Source organism: Hipposideros armiger, unplaced genomic scaffold (genome assembly GCF_001890085.2).
Source record: "Hipposideros armiger isolate ML-2016 unplaced genomic scaffold, ASM189008v1 scaffold_428, whole genome shotgun sequence".
NCBI classification, from domain to species: Eukaryota; Metazoa; Chordata; class Mammalia; order Chiroptera; family Hipposideridae; genus Hipposideros; species Hipposideros armiger.
In genome coordinates this window covers 308,401-332,263 of record NW_017731778.1, presented here as the reverse complement: position 1 = coordinate 332,263, position 23,863 = coordinate 308,401, and the positions used below count along the sequence as shown (strand labels likewise).

The 23,863-nt window shown below is 38.6% G+C and overlaps 1 protein-coding gene across 1 annotated transcript in view; it reads left to right on the top strand.

Annotated features, from left to right (window-relative positions):
* The window catches only part of EPB41L3 (erythrocyte membrane protein band 4.1 like 3), a 100,071-nt gene extending 76,756 nt beyond the window's left edge, over positions 1–23,315 (top strand). Inside the window, exons 14-23 of the mRNA XM_019664703.1 lie at positions 3,750–3,803; positions 8,147–8,182; positions 8,863–9,054; positions 16,063–16,185; positions 16,815–17,198; positions 17,998–18,126; positions 19,097–19,195; positions 20,536–20,616; positions 20,891–21,007; positions 22,191–23,315. Of these exons, the coding sequence (XP_019520248.1) occupies positions 3,750–3,803; positions 8,147–8,182; positions 8,863–9,054; positions 16,063–16,185; positions 16,815–17,198; positions 17,998–18,126; positions 19,097–19,195; positions 20,536–20,616; positions 20,891–21,001 (1,209 nt within the window). The 3' untranslated portion in view covers positions 21,002–21,007; positions 22,191–23,315. The remainder of the gene's footprint in view (positions 1–3,749; positions 3,804–8,146; positions 8,183–8,862; positions 9,055–16,062; positions 16,186–16,814; positions 17,199–17,997; positions 18,127–19,096; positions 19,196–20,535; positions 20,617–20,890; positions 21,008–22,190) is intronic.
* The last annotated feature ends 548 nt before the right edge of the window (positions 23,316–23,863 follow it).

Below are 23,863 nucleotides of genomic sequence, written 5' to 3'. Positions count from 1 at the left end.
AAGGGGAAAAAAAATGGGAATGGTTTCACAGATGTTTGAAATAAAAATTTAAGCTTTTCAATTGGATATTGCCTAAGAGCTCTTTTCCAGAATCCTGGGCCATATATGCCTTAGCTCCAAATATACAGAAGGTGCCAAAAAAAAGTATACACATTTTAAGAAAGGAAAAAACTATTAAAATTGTAATGCTCCATATGTACAGATAACAAAAGATGAATACAAGTCACATTTGACTTCTGCAATTACAAGAGGTGCTCAGAGTGGTTACCATCAGCATCCAGGCACTTCTGATTATGGCGAACTACTGCTTGAGCAACGCTGACCAAATGTCCACTTGTATACATTTTTTTGGCACCCCTCTACATACATACATAGATATATATAGATATAGATATCTATATATATGTATATATATTTATGTATATATATATGTATATAACTGTTTTCACACATGGAAAATATTTTAAGAGAAAACGAGTTTAAATAGCACTATTTCTCACAGTGGCAATATTGTCAAATAATGTAGCACTAGAACATATAACGGTTAAGAACACAATTGTATCTACAAAGACAGTTTATGATAATGGCTTGTTTCCAACCTGGACATATATTTTTCCTTTAGCAATGGAGTTAGTCATCAAGCTAACATAAAGCAAAAAGATTGCCATTTTATGCTTTTCTGAATTCTAAATAATTGAACTTATGTGTAGTAAACCACACAGATCTTGTGCCTAATCCAGGGTATACATCTTGTTGTAATCAGTGCATGAGAATTATTGTTAAACTTGGGCATGTCTGCATTACATCAGCAAAACAAATCACAGCAGTACTCATTGCAAGCTAGTGACCGCAGGACTGGAGCTTCCCAGTATGTGACTCTCTGTGCTATTGCAAACCTCTCAGACCGTGAACCAGCTCTGGCCAACGCACTCTTCTCAGCCCTCCTCAATAGTCTCAGTCAGCCATGGCAGCTCTCCTGACACAAGACTTCATATTTGGCCATCTGTTCAGTGTCATCTCTTAACGCCAAGTGTTAAGAGCTGTGCACTATAGTTCAAGCTGAGCTAGAGAACTCATATGTAGGTCATTCAGTTAAAAAAAAAAGTCATTTGTTTACATGGCCTGTTTCATTCTCAGCCTCAAGCACTTTTGGCAGCTAAATTTGGTGACTTTGTAACATACATTTCAGCTCTGTGACTTTCGTTTTGCAAGATCACTAATGACTGTAATTCTTTTAAAATATTTTATCATCACTGCTTACATTTTTCACATGTTGTGGTGGCTTAATTAGTTCCAGCCTTTCTCAAGAGTGAACCCCAGTGTAGAAAGTCTTAATATTTCAAACTATGAAGTTGTTGACCAATGTTTTTTTTTTCTTTTATATTTTCAGAATGGTCAAATAAGAAGGGACAGAATATCAAATTATCTACGAGATGAATTTAGCTCACCATACCATAGAATGTAATTACATATGAGTTTCTGAGGAACTTTTTTATAATGCAGAAAAAAAAAAGATGGATTCAGATATGGAGGAAAATATTGATCACTTGATTTTAACATTTTAAATTGTGTTAACATAGTATTTTATATGATAGTTCATGACGTGCTATATATTTTTCAGTTTTGTTTAGTCATACTATATTATGTAAATAACAATTGTTATAAAAGTTGCTTTATTCAACCTTTATTACTTCATTTATTAAATATTTATTGACCAGGCACTATGTTTTTGCGTGTCTGACTGACTAGATGCTAAGTAGGAATTTAGGACATTTAGATATGGCCTAACCTATTATTTGTTTGTGTGTAGCTGGGGAAAATAGTAGTAATAATTATGCAATGTATTAATATCAATATATTACAATTATTATAGGCATTTTTAGCTCTGTATATGTCAGACATTGTAAAATCATATAGTATCTATTACCTGATACAGTAGGGCTATTTTCCCCATTTACTAGAAGGAAGTTGGGGTTAAAATATGAAACTTGCCTAGTGTGTCACAGACTTAACTAGCAAAGATTTGAGCTCATGTCAGTTTGATGTCAGACCCTCACTCTGCACCACCACTATAATCTAAAACTAAGATGCTTGGAAAGTTACTGACATAAATTTTAAAGCCATTGGGAAATAATTTATATAGGAGGAGAAACATTATCAAGAACTTTTGAAACCTTTGACACACTAGTTAGCCGCACACTGAACACAAATTATTCTTATTTGTTCTTGAAGGCTTAAGATTTTTTATTATTCTGTACACTTGAACAATAACCTCTCTTTTCCTAATTCAAACTTGCCTTTCCCTAGACTGTCAGTTGGTAAAGCCATGCTAATGCCATAGCAATGATCACCCAAGAAAATTAATAGCCCCTCCCCCCCGAGTTGTTGCCAAGATGGTCAGGTTATGAAAACGTATCAATATGCTCTCTTTACCATCCTACTGAAAATTATTTTCCACATAGACACGGTAACAAGTGGCCAGAATTGTGATCTCAGGTACACCATTGCCTGAATTCTGACTCCTTTTCTTTTAGGAATATATAAAATAAAAATTGGGGATAATGCCAAGAAATCAACCTAGCCAGAGTTACATGAGCATAAATAACACTGTCCCTCTCTTCCCGTCTTAACATTCTTTGTTCTGGGGAATGAGAGATTATTTTAAGAGGCAGATTCACAACCTTAGAGCCCCCAGTTTTGACTTTTTGTTTTCAAAATATTAATCACATATCTTTGCTGAAGAAAATTTTAGTAATGCTTAGTTGATATTTGTGGAAGGAATTTAGGGTATTTAGATGTCCCAGTTTCAATGGCTATAGCTCTCTACTCCAGAGAAAATAGTTTTTGTTTTAAATCATAAACCTCTGAATCAGATTAAAAACCAGTCCTGAAATTATTATCCTGTAATTCTCCCCTGAAAAGCTAGGCTCTGTCAAATGCTGTGCTTTGTTTTATTTGTTTCCAAGTAGATGTCTCTTTCTCTCTCTCTCTCTTATTTTTTTATAGTTATTATTATTTGCTTCATTTGAATGGTTTTATTGGAACAAAATGTTTAAATACATACTTTGATATACCTCTTTATATTGGAGGGTGGGGCAAATGTAACACATCTTAAAAAATATCTAGTTAGCAATGCTACTTGAAAATTGAGTTACATTTTTCACATATAAAACATGCCTGTGAGTCACTGGCATGTGCTTTTTAAAATTAATAGGTAATGCAGACAGCCTGATGGTCATAAATGGATATAAATTATCAAAATGGTATAAATGAGGGGCTGAAAGTGCAGTGACTGTTATAGTAGCTTTTTATTTAAAGTTACATTTTAATTTACCTTTCAAAAATGTGAAATATTACTAGAATAAAAAACATATATAAATATCAATTTTATTTGCATTAAACATTTTTAGGAGATTTTTCTCGGGTTTTAGTTAAAAGGGGGAGAAAGAATGACAAATTGGTTTTCCCGAGACATGAAACCAGACGGGTCAGCTTGGCTAATGCAGTTCCTGTGGTTCTCACAGGCTCTGTGTCTCTGGTCTTCCTCTGAGTGGCTCTGCTGATGAAACCTAGCTCTGGCATTTCTTCTGCTTTTGCTTGAACCTGCATTTTTGTGGGAAGGTAGTATGATTCAGAACACAGAGAAAGAGAATGAACTGTCTGGCCTGTGCCGTACCGTGTTTAACCAGATGGGTTTGCTTTCTATTCCTGCCTTCCTCCTGGAACCCGATCACTTCTGTGGTCAATAGACCGACAGTGAGCGCACAGACACTGCGGCTGATGGGGAAACCACCGCCACTGAGGTTGGTATAATAACTGAGGGTGGATGGTTGTTGCCTGATGAAAACGCTGTGTGGGGACGATGGGGTGGGGTGGGGAGGGGGGTCTCTGCATTTAGGAACTTTGCAAATTCCCTTTCAGAGTGAAACTTTGCATGTTAGCTTTTAGAGTTGGTTAAATTCTAACTTGAACAGTAAGAGTTAAATATGTTCTATTGCTGAGACTAGCGGCCTGCATCAGAACCCTCCGGAGGGCCCCATCTTAATGTTCCTCATTTAGAAGAAAGTCTGGGGTGGGAATGGAGACTTTCATTCCTAACGAGTTCCCAGGTGATGCTGACTCTGTCAGTTTTAGGATCACATTTGGTTAAACTGATAGTACTTTTTTTTTAATGTATTACTCCCTCCCAAATGAGAGGCTGTTTATGTATGATAGCCATGATAAGTGGGGAGGAGCATCAAATTAATTTAATTAGCTTATTGACTGGATAGGGTATATACTAGGTGTGATAAAAAACTACAGATGGGGGCTGGCTGGGTGGCTCAGTTGGTTAGAGCGGGAGCTCTGAGTAGCAGGAGTCACTAGTTCGAGTCCCACATGGGCCAGTGAGCTGCGCCCGAGCTGAGCTGCTGCTGAGCTGCCAGCAGGTGGCAGGATGGCTCAGCTGTACAAGGTTGCCGGTTCAACTTCTGCATGGGATGGGGGGGCTGTACCCCGCCACAGCTAAGATGGAACACGGCACCTTGAGCTGAACAGCCATTCAGCTGGTGAGAGCGTGTGCTCTTACCAACAAGGTTGCCGGTTCAACTCCCACATGGGATGGTGGGCTGCGCTCCCCGGCAACTGGACTTGGAGCTGAGCTTGCGCCCTCCACAACTAAGATTGAAGGACAACAACTTGACTTGGAGATGATGAGTCCTGGAAAAACACTTCACAAATTCCCCTTCCCTAATTAGCTGATAAAAAAATCTAGAAAAAAAACAACTATGGTGAATGTTTAAAAAAATTTATTACAGTAAAAGACATATTGCCATTAATCCTCCTCAAAATACTCCCCTTCAATTCAGACACACTTATCCCATCGTTCTTGCCACTTTCTGAAGCAGTTCTGGAAGTCCTCTTTCATGAGTATCTTTAGTTGCACTATTGTGGCTGCCTTGATGTCATGAATCAATTCAAAACGTTTACCTCTCATGGTTATTTTGACTTTGGGGAAGAGCCAGAAGTTGCATCGTACAAGATCCGGTGAATAAGGTGGATGAGGACACACTGTAATGTTTTTATTTGACAGAAATTGCCATACCAGAAGCAATGTGTGACACAGACCCTTTCTGTTATGATCACAAAATATGGTGAATGCTGCTGCCGAGTGCCATCCATTGGAAAGGCAGGGATCTTTAATATGGGAAGTGGCATGTCAAACCTTAATAACAGCGTGTGACAAGTTTCAACTTGTTTGGTGCAGTCAGTTGGGTGTGAGCTACAGTTGAGAGAAGGTGTGTTTTAAAGTGTGCCAGAAATCATCCTCCATCATGACAATGCTCCGTGTCGCACATCACTTCTGGTACAACATTTCTGTCAAATAGAAACATTATGGTGTGTCCTCATCCACCTTATTCACCGGATCTGGCGCCATGCGACTTCTGACTCTTCCCCAAAGTCAAAATGATTCAGGACATCAAGGCATCCGTGACAGCACAACTAAAGACACTCATGAAAGAGGACTTCCAGAACTGCTTCAGAAAGTGGCAAGAACAATGGGATAAGTGTGTTCGAAGCAAGGGGGAGTATTTTGAGGGGGATTAATGGCAATGTGTCTTTTACTGTAATAAACTTCTTTTTTTTTTTAATTCACCATATTCTTTGATCATACCTCGTATTTATTTCCCAAATGGTCAAATAATACTTTGTTAAAATAATAATACTTAACTCATTTTTATAGACTGGATGTGATGTAGCATAGGTCACTCAAAATACTATAGATGAATTCTCTAAGGAAGAAAAATTAACAAATAACAGTGCTTTATTGAAAAAAATATGATCATGTGGAACAGTGATAGGGAAGATACTATGCTATTGTGTATCCTTTATTAAATCTTTAGGATACATTAGGATACAGTATGTATGTGTATGTGTGTGGCTTACGTTTTTCATATCTTCTCTACCGGTTACTAATTGAAACTTCTGTAAAAACATTATTTATCTGTAGTAATAGAAGTCAACATGTTTATGTCCTAAAGTGCTAGCAAAGTTTATTTTTCTGCGTTGTGATAATTTTTACTTTAGGTTGTTTGATACATCATTCAGTATTGACAGTATTTTGTAGTTGGGTATTTAGGAAGAACTAAAAATATTATAAGTAGTACCTATACATTTTATTGAAAATAGCTTCAGAAAACATTTAAAAATTGATTTTTATTAAATTTCTTCCTTAGGAAATGCCAAGGTTCAATTCAAAGCTTGGAAAGAATGATTTTTAAAGTTAAAAATAATACTGTAAAACTATTTTTCAGATTCATATTTAATCATTAAATTTTATTAAAAGTTAATAATTTTCTATGCCAAAATTTAACAAATTGGATCTTGATTTTATAAGGATTATTAGTTACATGTTAATACCTTTATTAAATTTCCCTATAATCGTAAGTGCTATAGATGAAAAATATTTTAATGACACTTCAAGTTTATGTAGCAGTTTAAAATTTTGTTGTATAACATCTGAAGCATGCAAACAGATACATGTAACATAGGTAGATTGTGAGGCTTAAAAATAAAATGAAGAGCTGTGAACCCTCTTCACACTTAAAAATTAGCATGTCTCCAGCACTGTGTAAGACTTATCTGTGCACTCTCTACCACTTTTTAAACAAATTTCCCTACTTCTCTTTCGGAAGACAGCATAACAGTGTTGCAGGGTAGGACACTGCAACACTTCGACGGATAAGGAAACTGAGACTTAGATAGACTGATTTGCTTACAGCCACTTGTTCAGGCATCAGTTTTCCTCTGGGCCTCCTCTATAGCACAGGGTCATGAAGCCCAGGCCCTGGTTCAGAGTGCCACGGGGTGAAAGCAGCTTTATTGCTGTATGCACATGTGGCTTGGCCTGCTTACCTCGTTTTGGTATTCCGATACCAGTCCAAGGTTAAATAGATCCTAAAAATTAGAAAAGTAAGGATAATAAAGTGGCTTTTACGTGAATTTATTGTATTTTCTAAAACCCAAAAACTGTCCTGTCTACATTTTAAAGAAATGAGAGTCATGTTGATAGTAGCTAATTTTTTTTTAATTTCCTTACCCGATATCTGTCTTCTTCCCTCTCAAATTGGCTTTTAAATGTATGGAGTTCAAGAAATTGAAGGTTCCAAGAAATTTTTAAATGTGGAACCTCTGTGTTAAATTCTTTGAGCCTCAGTTCTCTGGTCTACAAATTGGGGGTAATAATAGCTAACTTCATAGGATTATTGTGAGGATTCATACTCTACAAGAGAGCTCTCATTATTGGGAAATCATAGCCCTTGTTTTGTTTTTAAATTTTATTGGGGAATTGGGGGAGGGGAACAGACAAGTTGCTGTCCTTTTGTTCTTCAGTCTAGTTGTGGAGGACATCGCTTCACTGGCCCATGTTGGTATTATCCTTGTGCTCTTCCCAGGTGAGAAGATCGATCACTGGCCGCTGGACGGCTGCTCACAGCAGCTCTTGGCAGCTCACACTGGCTGCAAACTGCTCACGCTGGCTGCAAGCAGCTCACGCTGGCTGCCAGCCGCTCACGGTAGCTTATGGCAGCCTACTGCAGCTTCACTGCAGCCTATGCTGTCGCAGGCGATTCACGGCAGCCCAGCTCCAGGTCGAGCTATTGTTCACCATCTTAGCTATAGAGGGCGCAGTGTCACTGGCCCTAATGTGGGATCCGAACCAGGGCCCTGCTGCTCAGAGCTGGCATCCCAAGCCAACTCTTAACCAACGTGCCACTCAGCCGGCCCTCATAGCCATTCTTATGAATTTGAATTTTAATGGGGCTCCCCGCACTTCCTGAAACATTTCTAATGTTCATTAAGGACAGCCCACCAAGCCCTTGTCGTCATCTCCCAAGCAAGTGTGTGCACTTATCATACCTGGAAGTCTCCTCCAGGATAAAGTGGGAAAGACCCACTGAGCAAGGAATCTTTTATTGCTGTCTTCTTATTAAGCTTCATAATGTGTGTGTGAGAACGTTGTGGTTTGCATATGTAAGAAAAAATGGCATTCATATGCAACAGCAAACTAGTCCCCCCTTTGAGCAAATTTCTATAGGCTGTAGTTCTTCAATCTTAGAGTCACTTGCATGGTAAGACTTTATTTCCCACTCTTTCTTGACGCTGGCAGTCGGACCAGGAAGAGGATGCAGAGCTCAAGGCACAGGTAGAAAACTAAAAATAAAACAATAGCAAAACCCAGTGTGTGATAAGTCATTGTTCGCCTATGGCGTTCCAGTCTCCCAGCATGCTCCTTAGCCGGTTACCGTGTTGTTGGTGCAGTATGGTGGATGGTGTTCGTTCCTATGACTACCATACCCTTACCTTCCGTTTCTTCTCCCCTTTTTTCAGAATAGTCTGATTAAGCGAATAAAGGGTGAAAATGTGTATGTCAAACATAGTAATCTTATGTTAGAGGTTGGTATTGGTATATACCACTGCATGGTTGTGTGTGTTGATTTTCTTTTCATGGTATATCTGTGGGCTCATACCATGATGCATGAATTGTGTGCTCTCACCTGTGGATAAGTGGGGATGACTTCTTACCTTACTCTGATTTCCTTCCTCTCTCTTTTCCTATGTGTATATTTATTTTAATTCTCTCTGGTTACCTGTGAATTAAAAACTCTTGGTTTTTATGCTTGCGTGAACTAGGGTTTTCTTCCTCTCTTTTCCTTGGAAATACCACATTTTCACCAGACTGTGGTAGTGTCATGAGCCGTGATCAAAGCTTCTGTTTTGATTACTAATGAGGTTGACATTACTTTAAACAAAAAGAGAGAGAGAGAGCAAAACGAAAATAAGTATAAAACATTCACTGTTGGATTCTTTATGTTCTGACTATAGGAACTAGATAAAACTCAAGATGACCTCATGAAACATCAAACCAATATTAGTGAGCTGAAAAGAACCTTTTTAGAAACCTCCACAGACACTGCCATTATGAATGAATGGGAGAAGAGGCTTTCTACCTCCCCAGTGCGACTAGCCAGCAGGCAGGAGGAAGCGCCCATGATCGAACCGCTTGTACCTGAAGAGGTTGGTATTGAGGCTGTCTTCTGTTTGTCTTCCGTTTACTAGTCTCACTTCTCGGGAGGGTCTGCAGCTGGGAAAGGGTTTGGCAAGCTTCCGAGTGAAGAATCTCACCCCTTGTCTGTGTGTAACCTGAGCTGTTATACTCAGTGCCCCAAAGAAAACCTTCCAAGTGAAATGATTAGGTGGCCAAGGAGTGAGTCAGTCACATCAGATGGTGCTTAGAGTGAACAAGATGCCACAGGGAACTGGCGCGCACAGCGGCTTATTCTAACCGTGAACCTAGATTTCACAGCTGGCAGAAATTGAGATACTGTCTTAGAGAACTGACTTTTTTTCTGAATGTGCTTCTGCTATATTAAGAAATGCCTTGAAGATTCGTGACTGTTTCATCAATTGCAAGATGAGGCCTACAGAGGTTGTCTAATGTTTGACTGAATGGTGATATGAAGTTGATAGCATTTTAGGACATATTTTATTGTGGGAATACTACACCAGGCTTTCACTGGTATGATTAGTATTTGATTTTTATTTATAACTGATATTTATACATACAGCTAGTTATTTTAACTGATTTATACCCAGTTTTTCTTTGATTTTTAATAGAGAAAGTGACGCCAGAATGTCTTTTTAGGTGATAGTCTTCCATATGGGAAAGTTCTCTTTAAATTACAGCCAGAGTGTGAGGATTCAGCTGGTGGTAGTTACTTTGGGCCTCCCATTGTGTGGGACCGACACATGGCAGTGGTGCTACTCCCACTGTCAACTATTAGACATCATCTTGCTTTTACCTCGTTTTCAAAAAGTCATTTTTTTAAAACTGCATCTTTCTAACATCGTATTAATTTCTTGCCAGACTCCTTTATTGTGAGATATTTGTCTAGGAAGCTGAAACAGAACAGAAGAAAATTAAAACTTAGGTCTTTACGGAGGGAGGGAAACCTTTAAACAGTGTAGTGTATATGCAATACTTAAATCCTTGTAGTGAAAAGAATGTAATTATTCTCATTTTGGTCATTTTCTAAACTCCCTTTGGAAGCTATTTATCAAAAGTGACCACAATCACTATGTTCATGACAATTCCAGTTCCAGCTAAAAAGTGACAAGGTATATATCGATTTGAATTACTTTGAAAAGGGCCTTTTTATGCAGACTAAATGAAAAGTACTGTTAACCAAAGTATTCCCGTACCATTAAACACCAGTTTCATTCAGATTGAGTTTTAAAAGACAGAAATTTCACATTCAGATTAATTTAAATATTGTAAGTCCCTGCATTCAATGTACCACTCGTTAGTTATGATTGCATAAAATTCATTGCAATTGGTCAAGTTTGGCTTACCCTATGTTTACTATCTCTGTTGGAAATAAGGAAGTTCATTTTAGCTCTGAATATGGCAGATTCTGGAGTAAGTTACAAAAACACAAAATAAAGAGCCCCCAAAAAAGCCAAGCCTCTCTTCCCAGTCTGTTAGTACGGGAAATGGTAGGTGACGGACACTTTGAATGGAAGTTTAGGTGGCAGCTTAGAGAAGTTAAAGGTTGGTGCTAATAAACAAAGGACTTTAAAAGTCTTGTCTATTAGACTCGTAAAAAGTTGTTTTTCACTTACTAAATCCTCTGATTCTTAGAGAATGACATTGATGAAAACAAAGAACATTATTAATAACTTGACAAGGTGATACTTGAACACACTGAACTCTCCCTGGATGTTAACGCCTTTTCTGTGTTAGTTCAGAGAAGCTGCAGTGAACCCAAGAAAGGGTTTTTTAAAAACGATTAAAGGATGGAAACATCTCCTCTGCAGAAATGTAAACCAGTTTAGTTATTTAGACTGGAGAAGACCAAAGACTGGCTTAGTAACTGCTTTCAAGTGTCTGCTAAGCTGTTCTGCAGAGGCCGTCCATACCTCAGTGCTCTACAGCCACTACGAAAAGAGGAAATTGTAGAAAGACTTGGCTGGATGTAAAGATCTTCTTAAAAACAAGGCTGATGAACCCTGATTATCAGAGGCACGCCAAAAGAACAGCTCTAAGGAGTTTCAGGTCCCAGAGGAAGAGAGGTCCTTTTGGGGCAATCAGAGCTCTGTTCATTTCTCCAGACTATAGGTCTCTCTTCCAATCCTCCTCCAGAATGCTTGATGACACCCAAGTTGATAACCATTGGAGGGCACTGGAGAAAGCCATAAGAACACCCAGAAAGCTCTTGTGCTCTAAATTCTTTCCAATTTCTATATTAAAACTATGGCTTTTATTATTTGTTTTGTGAAAAGCACAAAAGGTAAATTTATCCTCCCAGCTAGGCATATACAAAGCATATTTGTTTACAAACACATAACCAAGAGGTTTTTATTTTGGAGGGGAGGTATTTTTCTAAGTAAATTATTAACTTGATATCCTGTTAATTGATATGTCCCACTTTAAATTAAGGAAATAGTACAATAATTGGCCAGTTTAGAAAGGAGTCCAGTTATTTCTAAAAGGAAATAAGTTATTTAATTTTTAAAAGCAACACCCCAAATAAAGTAATACTGTTTATGTTAGAGGGTGAAACAACTTTGATTCAGTGACCCCAAGCTTAGCTGGATATTTTTAGTGACATTTCTCAGTGATAAAATTGTGAAAAAATATCTAATGACCTCTGATTTTTAATGTTGCCCGTGTTTTTTCTATGTTAGCTAACTCAAAAGAAAATCTATTTCTATAAAATGCTACCAATTCATGAACAATTAGAAGAAAGTTAGGAGCTAGAAATATAAATAACGAACTACTAATGGTGATCATACTCTAAGAATATTATGTATGTTTACTATAAAATGGGGATTATATTGCCAGTGGTTTCAAATTTCAGGTATTTGAGTTAATAGCAGACGAACAGCAGGGATGCGTCAAAGCAGCAGATAATATCAAATCCTCATTTACTTTGGAAAATAAACGCACGTAACAGGGTCCACCAAGTATAAGAAGGGTAGATGTATGGATGTGAAGAGTTCCAGGTACATTTTCTGTCCACAAGTATTTCTCATGACAGCCTTTTATGATGTACCTAGGCCTAGGGGTATATTCCCCTGTGGTTATTCTGTGTCTACTAAGTTTGAGTACTAAGTTTCCAAACCCCAACTAAAATGCAGTACCCATTAGCACTTATACAGTACCAATATTGTTTTGTTTTGTTTTGTTTTAAGGTGGCTGGTTTTACAGGTATATAAGCATAGTACAGTCAATCCTCCTTATTCATGGATTCCATAGTTGCAAAATTGCCTGCTTGCTGAAATTTATCGTAACCCTAAAATCAGTATTAACAGAGTTTTCGCGGTCATTTGCAGACACGCACAGAGTAGTGAAAAATAGAGTGGATCAATGCACACCTTCCCGGCTGAACAGGCAGTGGTCTGCTTTCTTGTTTCAGCTCTCATACTGTAAACAACTGTCCCTTTTATGGCCTACTTAGTGCCAAATTTCTGCTTTTTTGTGTTTTTCTTGGTGATTTTGTTGTTTAAAATGGCCCCCAGGTATAGTACCGAAGTGCTGCCCAGTGTTCCTAAGTGTAAGAAGCTGTGATGTACCTTATGGGAAACTACGTGTGTTTGATAAGCTGCATTCAGAATAAGTCCTAGTGTTGTTGGCCATGAGTTGTATGTTAAGGGATCAATAATATGTATTAAATAAAGGGTCTTTAAACAGAAACACATATAAAACAAGGTTATGTGTTGATCAATTGATGAAAATACTATGACCAGAAGCTCCCAGGAAGCTAACCCTGTATTTCCCCTATGGGGCATTGGTTCAGCAGTCACTAATTCATTGTTCATAGTGACTTTATAGAATATAACGACCATGAATTACTAGAATCGATTCTATTTGTGCATCTGTCTGCTTTCTGGTCCAGCTCTATTTTTCCTATTCGGGTCTTAGGTGGGCCTCAAATTGAGCAAAAAACCCCATTCACCAAGGATCATCTGTTTATGGATAGGGAGAATTATCTCCATCCTCTGAATCAGACTTCTGTGATTTTCCATCCAAGCCTTGGGGTGCAACTCTAGGTGCAGATGACTGATACTATTCAAAGGCCAACTATTCAACTTTGAGATGGTTTCAGACTATTTTTCAAATTAATAAATAATAATTTACTTCTTCAGAAAAAAAAAAACAAATGTCTATTATATGTATAGCACAGCGAAAGAACTCTTTTCCTAACTTGCCTTTTTGGAAACTGTCTACTTCCTCTTCTCCAACCCAACCCCATTTATTCAAACAGACCAAAGAAGAAACAGAGATTTCTGAAAAAGTTATATTTTTGCAGCAAGGAAGCTCTCCATTCCTTGAGTCTCAGGTAAAAAACAAACATAAAGGAATTTTCCAAAAGGGAATTGTTCTTCAAATTTTAGTGTCATTAAAATGTCTCTAGTTTTTGTTTTCTTTTTAAAATTGACCTTGTTTAAAACTAAGGTAAGTATACCATTTTGCTTAGATTTTGAGGAGGGGAAAAAGGAATTTTCTTACCATTTAGTTACCAGTTAGCCATCATTTCTTTATGGTTTTTGCTCCTAGGTGGTTATATCTGCATGTGGTCATTGAAGCATTATGATTATACTTTCTAATAATATTAATGGGACTTTTTACTGTCTGTTTTACCCATAAAGTGATACTAATTTAGATGACCTTGATTCATTTTGAAAGTTCTGAACTTTTATTGGTTTTCCCACTAGCCAAGTATGATAAAGAAAATGCGTGAAGGAGACTCTGCAGGCTCTGTGGTTACCTCTCATCAAATCATTTTCCAGAAAACTGTCCCATCGACCCTAGAGGTTATTTTTCAATTCATTTCATTTAATCCAACACCAACATGTAGATGAATCTGTAACCCTCTTTCTTAAGGCATGCATATTTCTAGAGTCAGTTTACAATCAGTGATAAAAATGAAAGTAGAAAACATTCTAGTTTAAAATGTAAACCAAGGTGCTCCTCTGCTCCTGGTTTGATTTCTCTTCCCTCTGTAACCTGTTAGACTAGTCAGCTGCCTGGTCACATCCTTCTAGGCTTCCAAATGCAAAAGTTTTCTAACTTTCAGTTCTTCTGCTTTATTGGAACTAACACTAAAGGAAAGTAGCAAAGAAAGCACTGAGATGATGAACTTCAGTTGTAAATAAGGTTGGAACACTGTACAGACCACTGTAAGAGGCTCCAACAATGTCCCAACAGTGGGGAATATTTCATTACAGTCTCTTCAGCATAGGCACACTCAATATTTATTGGATAATAAGTGCTATAGTGGATTCGATCTCCTATATAAGGAAGTATAATTTACAAACATGGAAAATGGTGTTCACAGAAATATGTGGAATGCTGGCAAGTTCTTTGTGAGAATAACAGATATGAAGTACAGTGTTATGTTTAACATGGAAAACTGTCTGTGTCCACAAAAGTAAAGCTAAATAACTTGTACAACCACTTCAATAATGTTATTTAATCTTGCAATATAAAATAACCAGACATTTAGCATAAGAGCAAATATATTTCTTGCAAAATTTATCACAGAAGTTTGTTCCTATTTAACAAAATCTGACATTGCAGCTCTACTTGCAGACTGTATTCCAAATTGAAAGTGAGTTTATGAATTTCAGATGAGAAAAGATTACAGCCATAATTATTAGATAATAGCACTATCCCTGTGCAGTAACATTATAGACCACAGTGTAGCTCACCCTGATTTTCTTAAAGGATTCTTATTTAGAAATGAGATACCATCAGAATTTCTAATTTAGCTTTTATATTTCAAATATAGGGCACAGAGGATTGGGTTATTGTAGACAAAATACCTACTGAGGTAGTTGATGGTGATTCGAAAAAGATTGTGACTTACAAGGTGGTGACCGTGAGCAGTAGAGCTGGTGACATCCCTGCTGACATGTTAAGATCTAGTGCCATTGAAATGCAGAGCTTTCATGATTTGGCCCAAGAAATACAATTAAAAGAAGAGAACAAACAGAAAATATACACTCTAGGAAAATCCTATGATACTGTATCTGGAAAAATCGTTACTATGACCGGAAAAGCTAAAGAAGGGGAGAAGGGAATGCAACCCTCCACTCTTGAAGCGCTTCAGAAAACGGAGTCAGTGAAGATGACCCCTTTCATGATGGAGTATGAGGTCCTGGAAGCCATCGCAGATGAGAAATCTAAGAGAGGACCCGAGACCCACACTCCAAAGCAGAGGTTGTCAGAATCCCTGGCTCCCATCAAGGAAGCAGAGTCCCGGCGGCAGAGTCCTGAGGAAGAAGACCTCAAGAAAGCGCAGATGCTGGGACGGGATGCGGCTCTGCACACGGGCCTGGAGAGCTTGCGGTTGAGCAAAACTGAGCACGCCCCAGAGGGCGAGGCCTTAAAAGTGGGACCCTTTGGGCCCAGACGGAAGAGCCTGTCCGAATGGAGGTACTCCCAGGAGCCGGCCTTCACCGTCGCTACGGCTCATTACGTTACCGAGTCGACCGCATCCCAAGTCGTGGTAACCAGTGCCTTTCATTTGGGCCGCCGTTTCAGATTTCAGCATGATGTTTTTGAGGCAGCGCCCTTCCACCCTGAACCTTTACGTTTCTCTTGCTGTTTGGCTTTATGTTCAGAGCAGGCAACCCAAGCTTTTCTATTTTTTTCATGGTTAAATCAGTACCAACAGTCCAGCGAGCATTAAAACACTTTTTGTTTTATTTCCAGTTCCCCGTTCCCGAGATGTGATAGTGCTGCTGTGGCTTGCAATGAAGGGGGAAAAAGTGATCTGCTTAAACCAGCACCACCCTAATCCCAATAACTCTCTCCGCTTTACCAAACGAGCTCATGGTCACCTCAATTTGCTATTTTATTTCCCGTTCTTTTCCGTTTCCAAAGTCTGTGTAGTAGATGCCTTCATCCCTCCGCCCTCTCTCCTCCGCCTACAATTTTGTCTAACCAGCTGCAAATGTGTATGTGCGTGCGTATGTACCTGTCTCTGTGCTTGACTCTCCATTTCTTTGTTCACCCAGACTAAGCAATCTTCTGGTGAAAAGCTCATGGATGGCTCAGAAATCTTCAGTTTATTAGAGTCTGCAAGAAAACCAACAGAATTCATAGGAGGGGTTACTTCTACTGCTCAAAGCTGGGTTCAGGTGGCCTTTTGCTTCCATCCTTCATGTTCCTGACTCTGCCTGTTTGCTCTTCTTTATTTCTTTATGCCTTTGTGTGTGTGTGTGTGTGTGTGTGTGTGTGTGTGTGTGTGTGTGTGTGTGTTCCGAGTGTCGTATCCCTGAACACCTCAAAGATGCCTTCAGGTCTTTTCCTTTGTGCCTGTTTGGCATACCTGTCATATGCCTTTAGTTCCATTACAAGAATGTACTTTAGATATTCAAAAGGCAATCATGTTGAGAAATGTTAATAGCATTTAATTTTTTAAAGTATACTGTGTCACCTATTAGGTCCAAGAAAGCAGCCAAAACCAATATGAATGTGCTACAATACTGTTTGTTTTTAATTGCATTTTATATTGCATTCTGTTTCTTCTGCGGATATCCCAAATTAGCGAAGTTTGAATGTGTGTGTTGGGGCAGAGGGCAGGCATCAAAGATTCTAGCGGGAGGAATGAAAGCTAATTTATTTTCTGCAAGTGCTCCTGGTTATAAGCACTTGACCCTGGCTTTAGGCATCCTGGTGAGTGGCATCTTTGGGGGATTTTTTGTTTGTTTTTTTGACCTTTGGTTAATGGAAAGTCACACTGACTCCAGAATCTTTTCCCACACAGAAAACGGAAACAAAGACGGGGTCCAGCAAAACAGAGACCGAAACAACCCAGCACCCCCAGCCACTTAGCACTGAGAAGGTTGTGCAGGAAACCGTGTTGGTGGAGGAAAGACATGTGAAGAATGTGCATGCGAGTGGGGATGCTTCGTACGCAGCTGGAGATGACGTGGATTCTGCAGCACAGGCAGCATCTGCTGATGCTTCTAGCATTAAAGGGAAGGAGGGCTCTGTTCTGACGCACGGGGATAAAGAGGAGAAAGGGAAAGTGGCCGATAAAGCTGTACTCGAACAGGAAGAAATGGCCACTGCTTCCCATGAGCCAGAGGAGGAGCAGAGTGTAGCAATCCACAGTTCTGAAACTTTGGAACAGAAACCTCATTTTGAGGTAACCAATAGTTAATGTTACTTTTAACACTCAAGTAAACTGATAACATGAGTTCTTGAAATTCTGTTAAGCATCACCATGGAGCTAAGTTTAATTTTCTACTTTTTCCAAGTGCAGTTTGTTCTCAGTCTTGCAGGGCAGTTATGGATCTCCATGCTGGTTTTCATTTGATGGGTCACATGCAAACATATATAATGATTCTTGATAATGTATAATTCCAGGAAATGATTTCCACTCTTAGTGTAATTATTGTAATTGGCAGTAAAGCTGGGGAATGCATGTCCAGCCAAGATATTAGAAAATTTGATAAATTTATTTCTGATAATATGCTTATCCAGAAGGACCCAAACTATGCTTATACAGGTATTAAATGCCACAACTTTATTGCTTATCCTCTTTTATTGAGATTCTTGAAGTATTTGGAGGGGGTCGTTAATGTCTTATTAGTTGTTTCTTCTTTCTATAAAGTTATTAAATAAAAAGCTAATTTATGATTTCTAATCAGTTAAGATTAGTTTCTGAGATGGAGGAAGGGGAACATAAAAATAGTTCATTTCCTTCAAAATGCCTTCCATTTACCTGGAACATTCCATATAAAAACATTATGGCTTTCTGGGATACTGTTGGACATGTATCTGTTGTGTGCCTTACTCTCCAACTTACCCCTCGTGGAATATGTAAACATTTATTTCACACTAACCTGCACTTTTATATATCCACCAAGCGGGGAGGACCAAAACCAAAACTGTATGTGTGTGCAAATTCTAATAGCCACTCTCCCTACTTCCCATGGGTACAGTCATCTGTGAAGACAGAAACCATCAGTTTAGGCAGTGTTTCACCAGGAGGAGTGAAGCTAGACATTTCTACCAAGGAGCTGCCAGTCGTTCACACAGAAACCAAAACCATCACATATGAATCATCACAGGTGAGATGGTCTCTGAAGACCAGAGCCCTGGCACTTTGTTTTACCCCTTTAATGGCTTAGTGCGTTTTAAGTATAACTACATGGTTTTTGTTATTGTTTTTTGGTTTTGTATTAGTTTCAGGTGTACAAAACAATGCAATAGTTATCCTTTTCACCCCTCACAAAGTGACAGCCTCTCTCCTCCAATCCGCCACCCCACTCCCCCCCATACATATCTATTACAATTCCATTGACTCCATTCCCACACTAAACTCCACATCCCATGACTATATTTGTATTAAATTATAGTTGACATATAATACTATTCAACGGCAGCTTCAGATGTACAGTGCAGTGGTCAGGCCTCTACACCGTCCATGAAGTGGTCTCCCTAACAAGACATGTGACCGTCTGGCCCCCTAAAAAATATTTACAACATTATTGATTATATTCCCCAAACTGTCTTTTCTATCCCTGAGGCAATATTTATAGTTACCAATTTATGTTGTCTCATCCCTTCCCCTTCTCCCTCATCCCCACCCCCTCCCAACTAGCAGTCATCAGTTTTTCCTCAACTATATGGTTTTTAATTTGTGAGACGCAGAGGACCCAGCAACCAGACTGGTTCTACCAGGAGTAATGCAATCATTGTAATTTTAGTACTGATCATGGACTAGCTGATGGCTTAAGCAAGTCTTCGTAAATCTCAAAATGTGGTAAAAGGCTCAGAAACCTATGTCCAGCCATAGCTAAGGAAAAGCATTACCTCAAGCAGCCACTGCTCATATTTCCCAAGTCTCAGTTTCAGTAATCACTTAACCCTGGCCGTGTTTTGTTGTCTTTACTCGTAGCAGTAGCTCCCAGGTGCTGCTTGAACAGCACAGTGATTGTAGGAAATAACTAAATCATTGTAATGCCCTAAACTAACAGCAAACATCTGAAGATGTAATGTAAATATTTGAGTGTGGTTTCTATTCCTTTGCTTGCTTAGGTTGATCCTGGTGCTGATTTGGAGCCAGGTGTGCTAATGAGCGCACAGACAATCACATCCGAAACCACCAGTACCACAACTACCACCCACATCACCAAAGTAAGTGGAGCTGGAACTGATAAAAGTAAGGCCTTCTTCTTCCAGGTGGGGCTGCTTAAGCAAGTAGTTGTGTGACTGTCAGCCGCATTGGAGCTTTCACAACTACTACATTTATAGTGCATTTGTCCTCAAGTGCTAGTTTCTGTTTAAGAATATACATTCTGATACCCTTTGCTTAACACTTAACTCTAATGGTTGGCATATGGTAGGTGTTCCAGAAGCACTGGCCAGCCATATCCAAAGGACTCCGTTCTACCCTCACTTCTGAAATTAGCAATTTAAAATAACTGCCATAGAATTCTGTTTCAATTCTCAAAAAATGAATGACATTTTAGTAACTATGTATGGTGTCAGGTGAGCACTAGACTTATTGGGGTGATCATTTCTTAAGTTACATAAATGTCTAATCCAGCGGTTCTCAACCTGTGGGTCGCGACCCCTTTGGGGGTCCAACGACCCTTTCACAGGGGTTGCCTAAGACCATCGGAAAACAAAAAGATATTTACACTACGATTCATAACAGTAGCAAAATTACCGTTATAGAGTAGCAACGAAAATAATTTTATGGTTGGGGGTCACCACAACATGAGGAACTGTATTAAGGGGTCGCGACATTAGGAAGGCTGAGAACCTCTGGACTCTAATCACTATGCTGTACACCTGAAACTAATATACCATATTTTGCCGTGTGTAATGTGCTCCCATGTATAATGCACACCCACGTTTTTGTCCCAGACTTTCAGGGAAAAAAATCTTTTCGCTTTAATTTTTTAATTCAAATTTTTATTTGTTTACATTTAGGTTCTTGTTTTTTGCATTATAAAGGAATTTTAGCATTTACTTTTAACATTATGGTACAAGAAATTTTATGTAACAAATAATTACAAAACACAAGAACAGATACAAGGTACAAGAAATTTTATGTATTTACGCATCATAGACAGCCAAAAACTCTTCATTGTTGCAAGTTCGTCTAAGTTCAACAAAACCGATTATCGTATTCTGGGGTATTATTTTGCATATAAATATCGTTACTGATTTCTAGAGTTACCCTTTTAACTCAGAAGCATAAATAAAAGAATTGAAAACATTTATATAGATACGGAATTAGTACTACCCATGTATAATACCCTTATTTTTCCCTCACAAATTTGGGCAAAAAAAGTGCATATTATACACAGCAAAATACGGTAATATTGTATGTCAACTGTAATTGAAAAATTAGGAAAAAGAAGGATGAATGATGTTACTTAACACTGTCAGCATTTTCTGCCATTTCTTCCATTGAACGATTGTCACTCCACGTGGGCAAATTCATAACATTTGTCTGTACCTTTCAGACTGTGAAAGGAGGCATTTCGGAGACGAGAATTGAGAAGCGAATAGTCATCACAGGTGATGCGGACATTGACCATGATCAGGTAGTGTGTGTGAGATGGTAAATGCCCTGCCAGAGAGACAGAGAAACACTTGTTGGCCCTACTCTTCCCAGTGCTGCTCTTCTAGTCCAGCGTGTAATCAAAACAGTTTCCTGAATTAACTTTTCAATATATGACATACGATTCCTTTTGCAATCATTGTACCTCATTTGTAAATTGTGTATATAGATCTAGCTCGTAAGTCTCCACCTTGCTACTGATCATGCATGTTCCACCTCCTTTTTGTCTTTGCCTTTCTGTGATGTCCTGGGGATAGGCGCTGGCTCAGGCAATTAAAGAGGCCAAAGAGCAGCACCCCGACATGTCAGTGACCAAAGTAGTGGTCCATAAAGAGACAGAGATCACGCCAGAAGATGGAGAGGATTGACCCCAGGTAAGAGGTGACGCTGATTCTCTAGGCTTGGCCTCGACTGGCATGCGGCATGGGGTGCTTCCCTCTCATCCTTCACCTGATCCTCCCTTTCCTTTTTTCTTTCACTGGCATTTGCAGAGCTGGTTACCAAGAGAATGGAGGATTGGTTGGCAGGTACTGGTTTGTTTCAGATTTGGAGGTTCCATCTTGTGGACGTTTTGCATACATTGCCAGCTAGAGGTTAAAGGAAAAGCAGGATCTTTGCTTGCGTGGCCTCGCCGGTGTTCCCTTTTTATCCATGCCCTGTACTGTTTTCATTAACCAAATTTGAAAGGTCAAATTTGATTTCACTTGCCATGTGGCCTAATCAGAACTAAGGCAGTTTTGTTTTGAAAGGTACAATTTGTGTGTCCCAAATACTAGGGAAATAAAATACACCCCTTTCTCTTTTTGATGGCAACATTATCCCATTATAAGCTTTCCCTTCAACTGTGTTTGGTTATAGCCTGTTTATGCTTTTGTTTTGTTTTTGTTTTTTGTTTTTTAATTTGAAAGCTGAGCACCCACTTTTGTTTTGATGTTTTATATTTTCTGTATTCTTTGGGTCGATTTTTTTTTCCCCCCTCAGTGTAGCACTGTGTCTCAGGAAGAGACAAAAATGCAGTCCTGTGGCCCCACTTTTCTTCAGGAAGCGCATGCCTTTCCAGCTGCTGTTTGGCCAGCATTGCAAGTAGGCAGCATATTCTCTGTGTGCACAAACTTGTTATGCATACTAACCTGCCTTGCAGAACTTGGGGGGGCCCTGAGTGTCCCCGGGTGGCTTTGAATGCTGAATGTAACCAATGAGCTACCGGCACATGTGGCTGTGTGACACTTTACATGTGTGAATGAAAGAAGTTAGATTCTAACATTGGTTTAAGAACAGATTTCTCTTAAAGGAAAATATTATAATAATTGCTCATATGCAAATTCATAATGTAATTTGGAAGATAGAAAGCAAAAAATGATTTTCTCCAGTGAGCGTCAGCCACTTGGGTGATGTTGTAATTAAGAAAAAGCATGTCAGTGACTTACACTGGTGTTTTACAGTATCTTGTTAAAAAGAGCAGAGAATAACCTGCATGATTTTTTTCTTGTGACTTTGATCCAAGGAAAACTCTCAGATGTTTTCAAATGAGTAACTGAGCAAATCTCTTTTCTACAGGAATAACTTAACCTGCACAGGAATCCAGTCATGCAAACCATTAGGAAAACCAGAGCCTATATGGAGTTCCCTCTTCTGACCCAACTGATTTGTATCTGCCAGTGGAAATTTTCAATCCAGAAGAACTGACCTTGACCATTAATAAAGACACTGGCAGAGAGATCTTCCCATAATAAAGCAATCTGAATCAACACCACTAAACTGATATTGCATGAAGCAACGATAAAATTACAAAAGAGCAGCATTTTTAATTTTCACAAAGTGTCTAAGTTTTCAGCTATACCTGCACGTTCATAACCAACAATATAAACCGTGATCTCATATAGCACATAAACAATCCATGCCTTTCATAGTTTATTATTAAAGTTTAAAGAAAATTGCAATTTCTTAGGTGACAGATCTTTTGTTTACAGATAAATGAAGACTACCCTAAAATGCTAGAAGCTGTCTAGGTCGGTGTGTCAGGTTTATCCCAGATTAGATGTGCCAATATCCGAGTTTATTCAGTAAACAACTTGAATCTTGTACTTGTTTCATCTGGTTTTATTACTCCTCAACTATAAACAGTAATGACTCTCTGATCCTCTGGAAATATTTAATGCTTACAATCCTGCTTTGTGTATCTAATTTAACTCATTATAAGGTAGCACTGATTTTAGAATATTAATGTGATTTCTTCCTTGTCATCCACTTTGGTCCGCACTCAATCTGGAAAGCTTCCCAAAGTTCCCTCACAAGTCCTAAATATGTAAATTGTCATTACTTTGGAAAGAAATCTGTATTTTTATTAGTTTACAATATTACAAGATTTCACTCCAGAAAAACCTGTTGAGTTTCTATTTTTTCCTTTCTTCATTTCTTCTTCCTTATATTTTGAAATTGATTTTTCTTCTTTTACTTGGAAAATGTTTATTTCCAAATCTGGTCCATATTTACAACCTAGTTCAGAGCCAAGCCTTAAATTGTACAGAATTTCCACTGTAATTAAACTATTTAGTGTTTAGTTATAAATAGCCTTCAAAAAGATATATTCTCCATTACACTGTCTACTGCATCACAGAGCCCATGGTGAATGTATGTTTCTGCATAGCGAAATAAAAATGGTAAACGCGTTTAAAACTCTAATTTGCTGTGTGATAATTTTAGTATTGTATGTGTTTAGCCTAGAGGTAACATTTGCATGACATCAAAGGCCTCACTCATCTGCACTGTAGTGATAGCCTGTCTTTTCACAGAATAAAAAGCATATATATGGTGATACAGTGTGTGAACTCTCAAGGTATTGGAGATGGGGAACAGAATACCTATCTATATATAAACCTTTGGTTGCCTACAAAGTCCTTAAAAAGTACAAGTAGTCATCACAGAATCTCATTTTTAAAGTTTTGATTTTTTTGTAAGAATAGAGGCTCTGCTACAAAACCAGTGTTTCTGGATACTTTTAATCTACCAAACAGCCACCTCTCACACACATCAGCTCCATAGCGGAACAGATTACCTGGTGCTTTCCGCAAAGACCCATGTGGCATGTGCCCCCAGCTCATCCACATCAAACTCCTCATGTGCCAGGGACCAAGAATAAGATAAGACTTAGTGTCACCACTGCCAACCTAACACCTAAATGTACTTGCCGGCCTTGACTACCATGTCATGCTTTACCTAGCTTTCTGAGT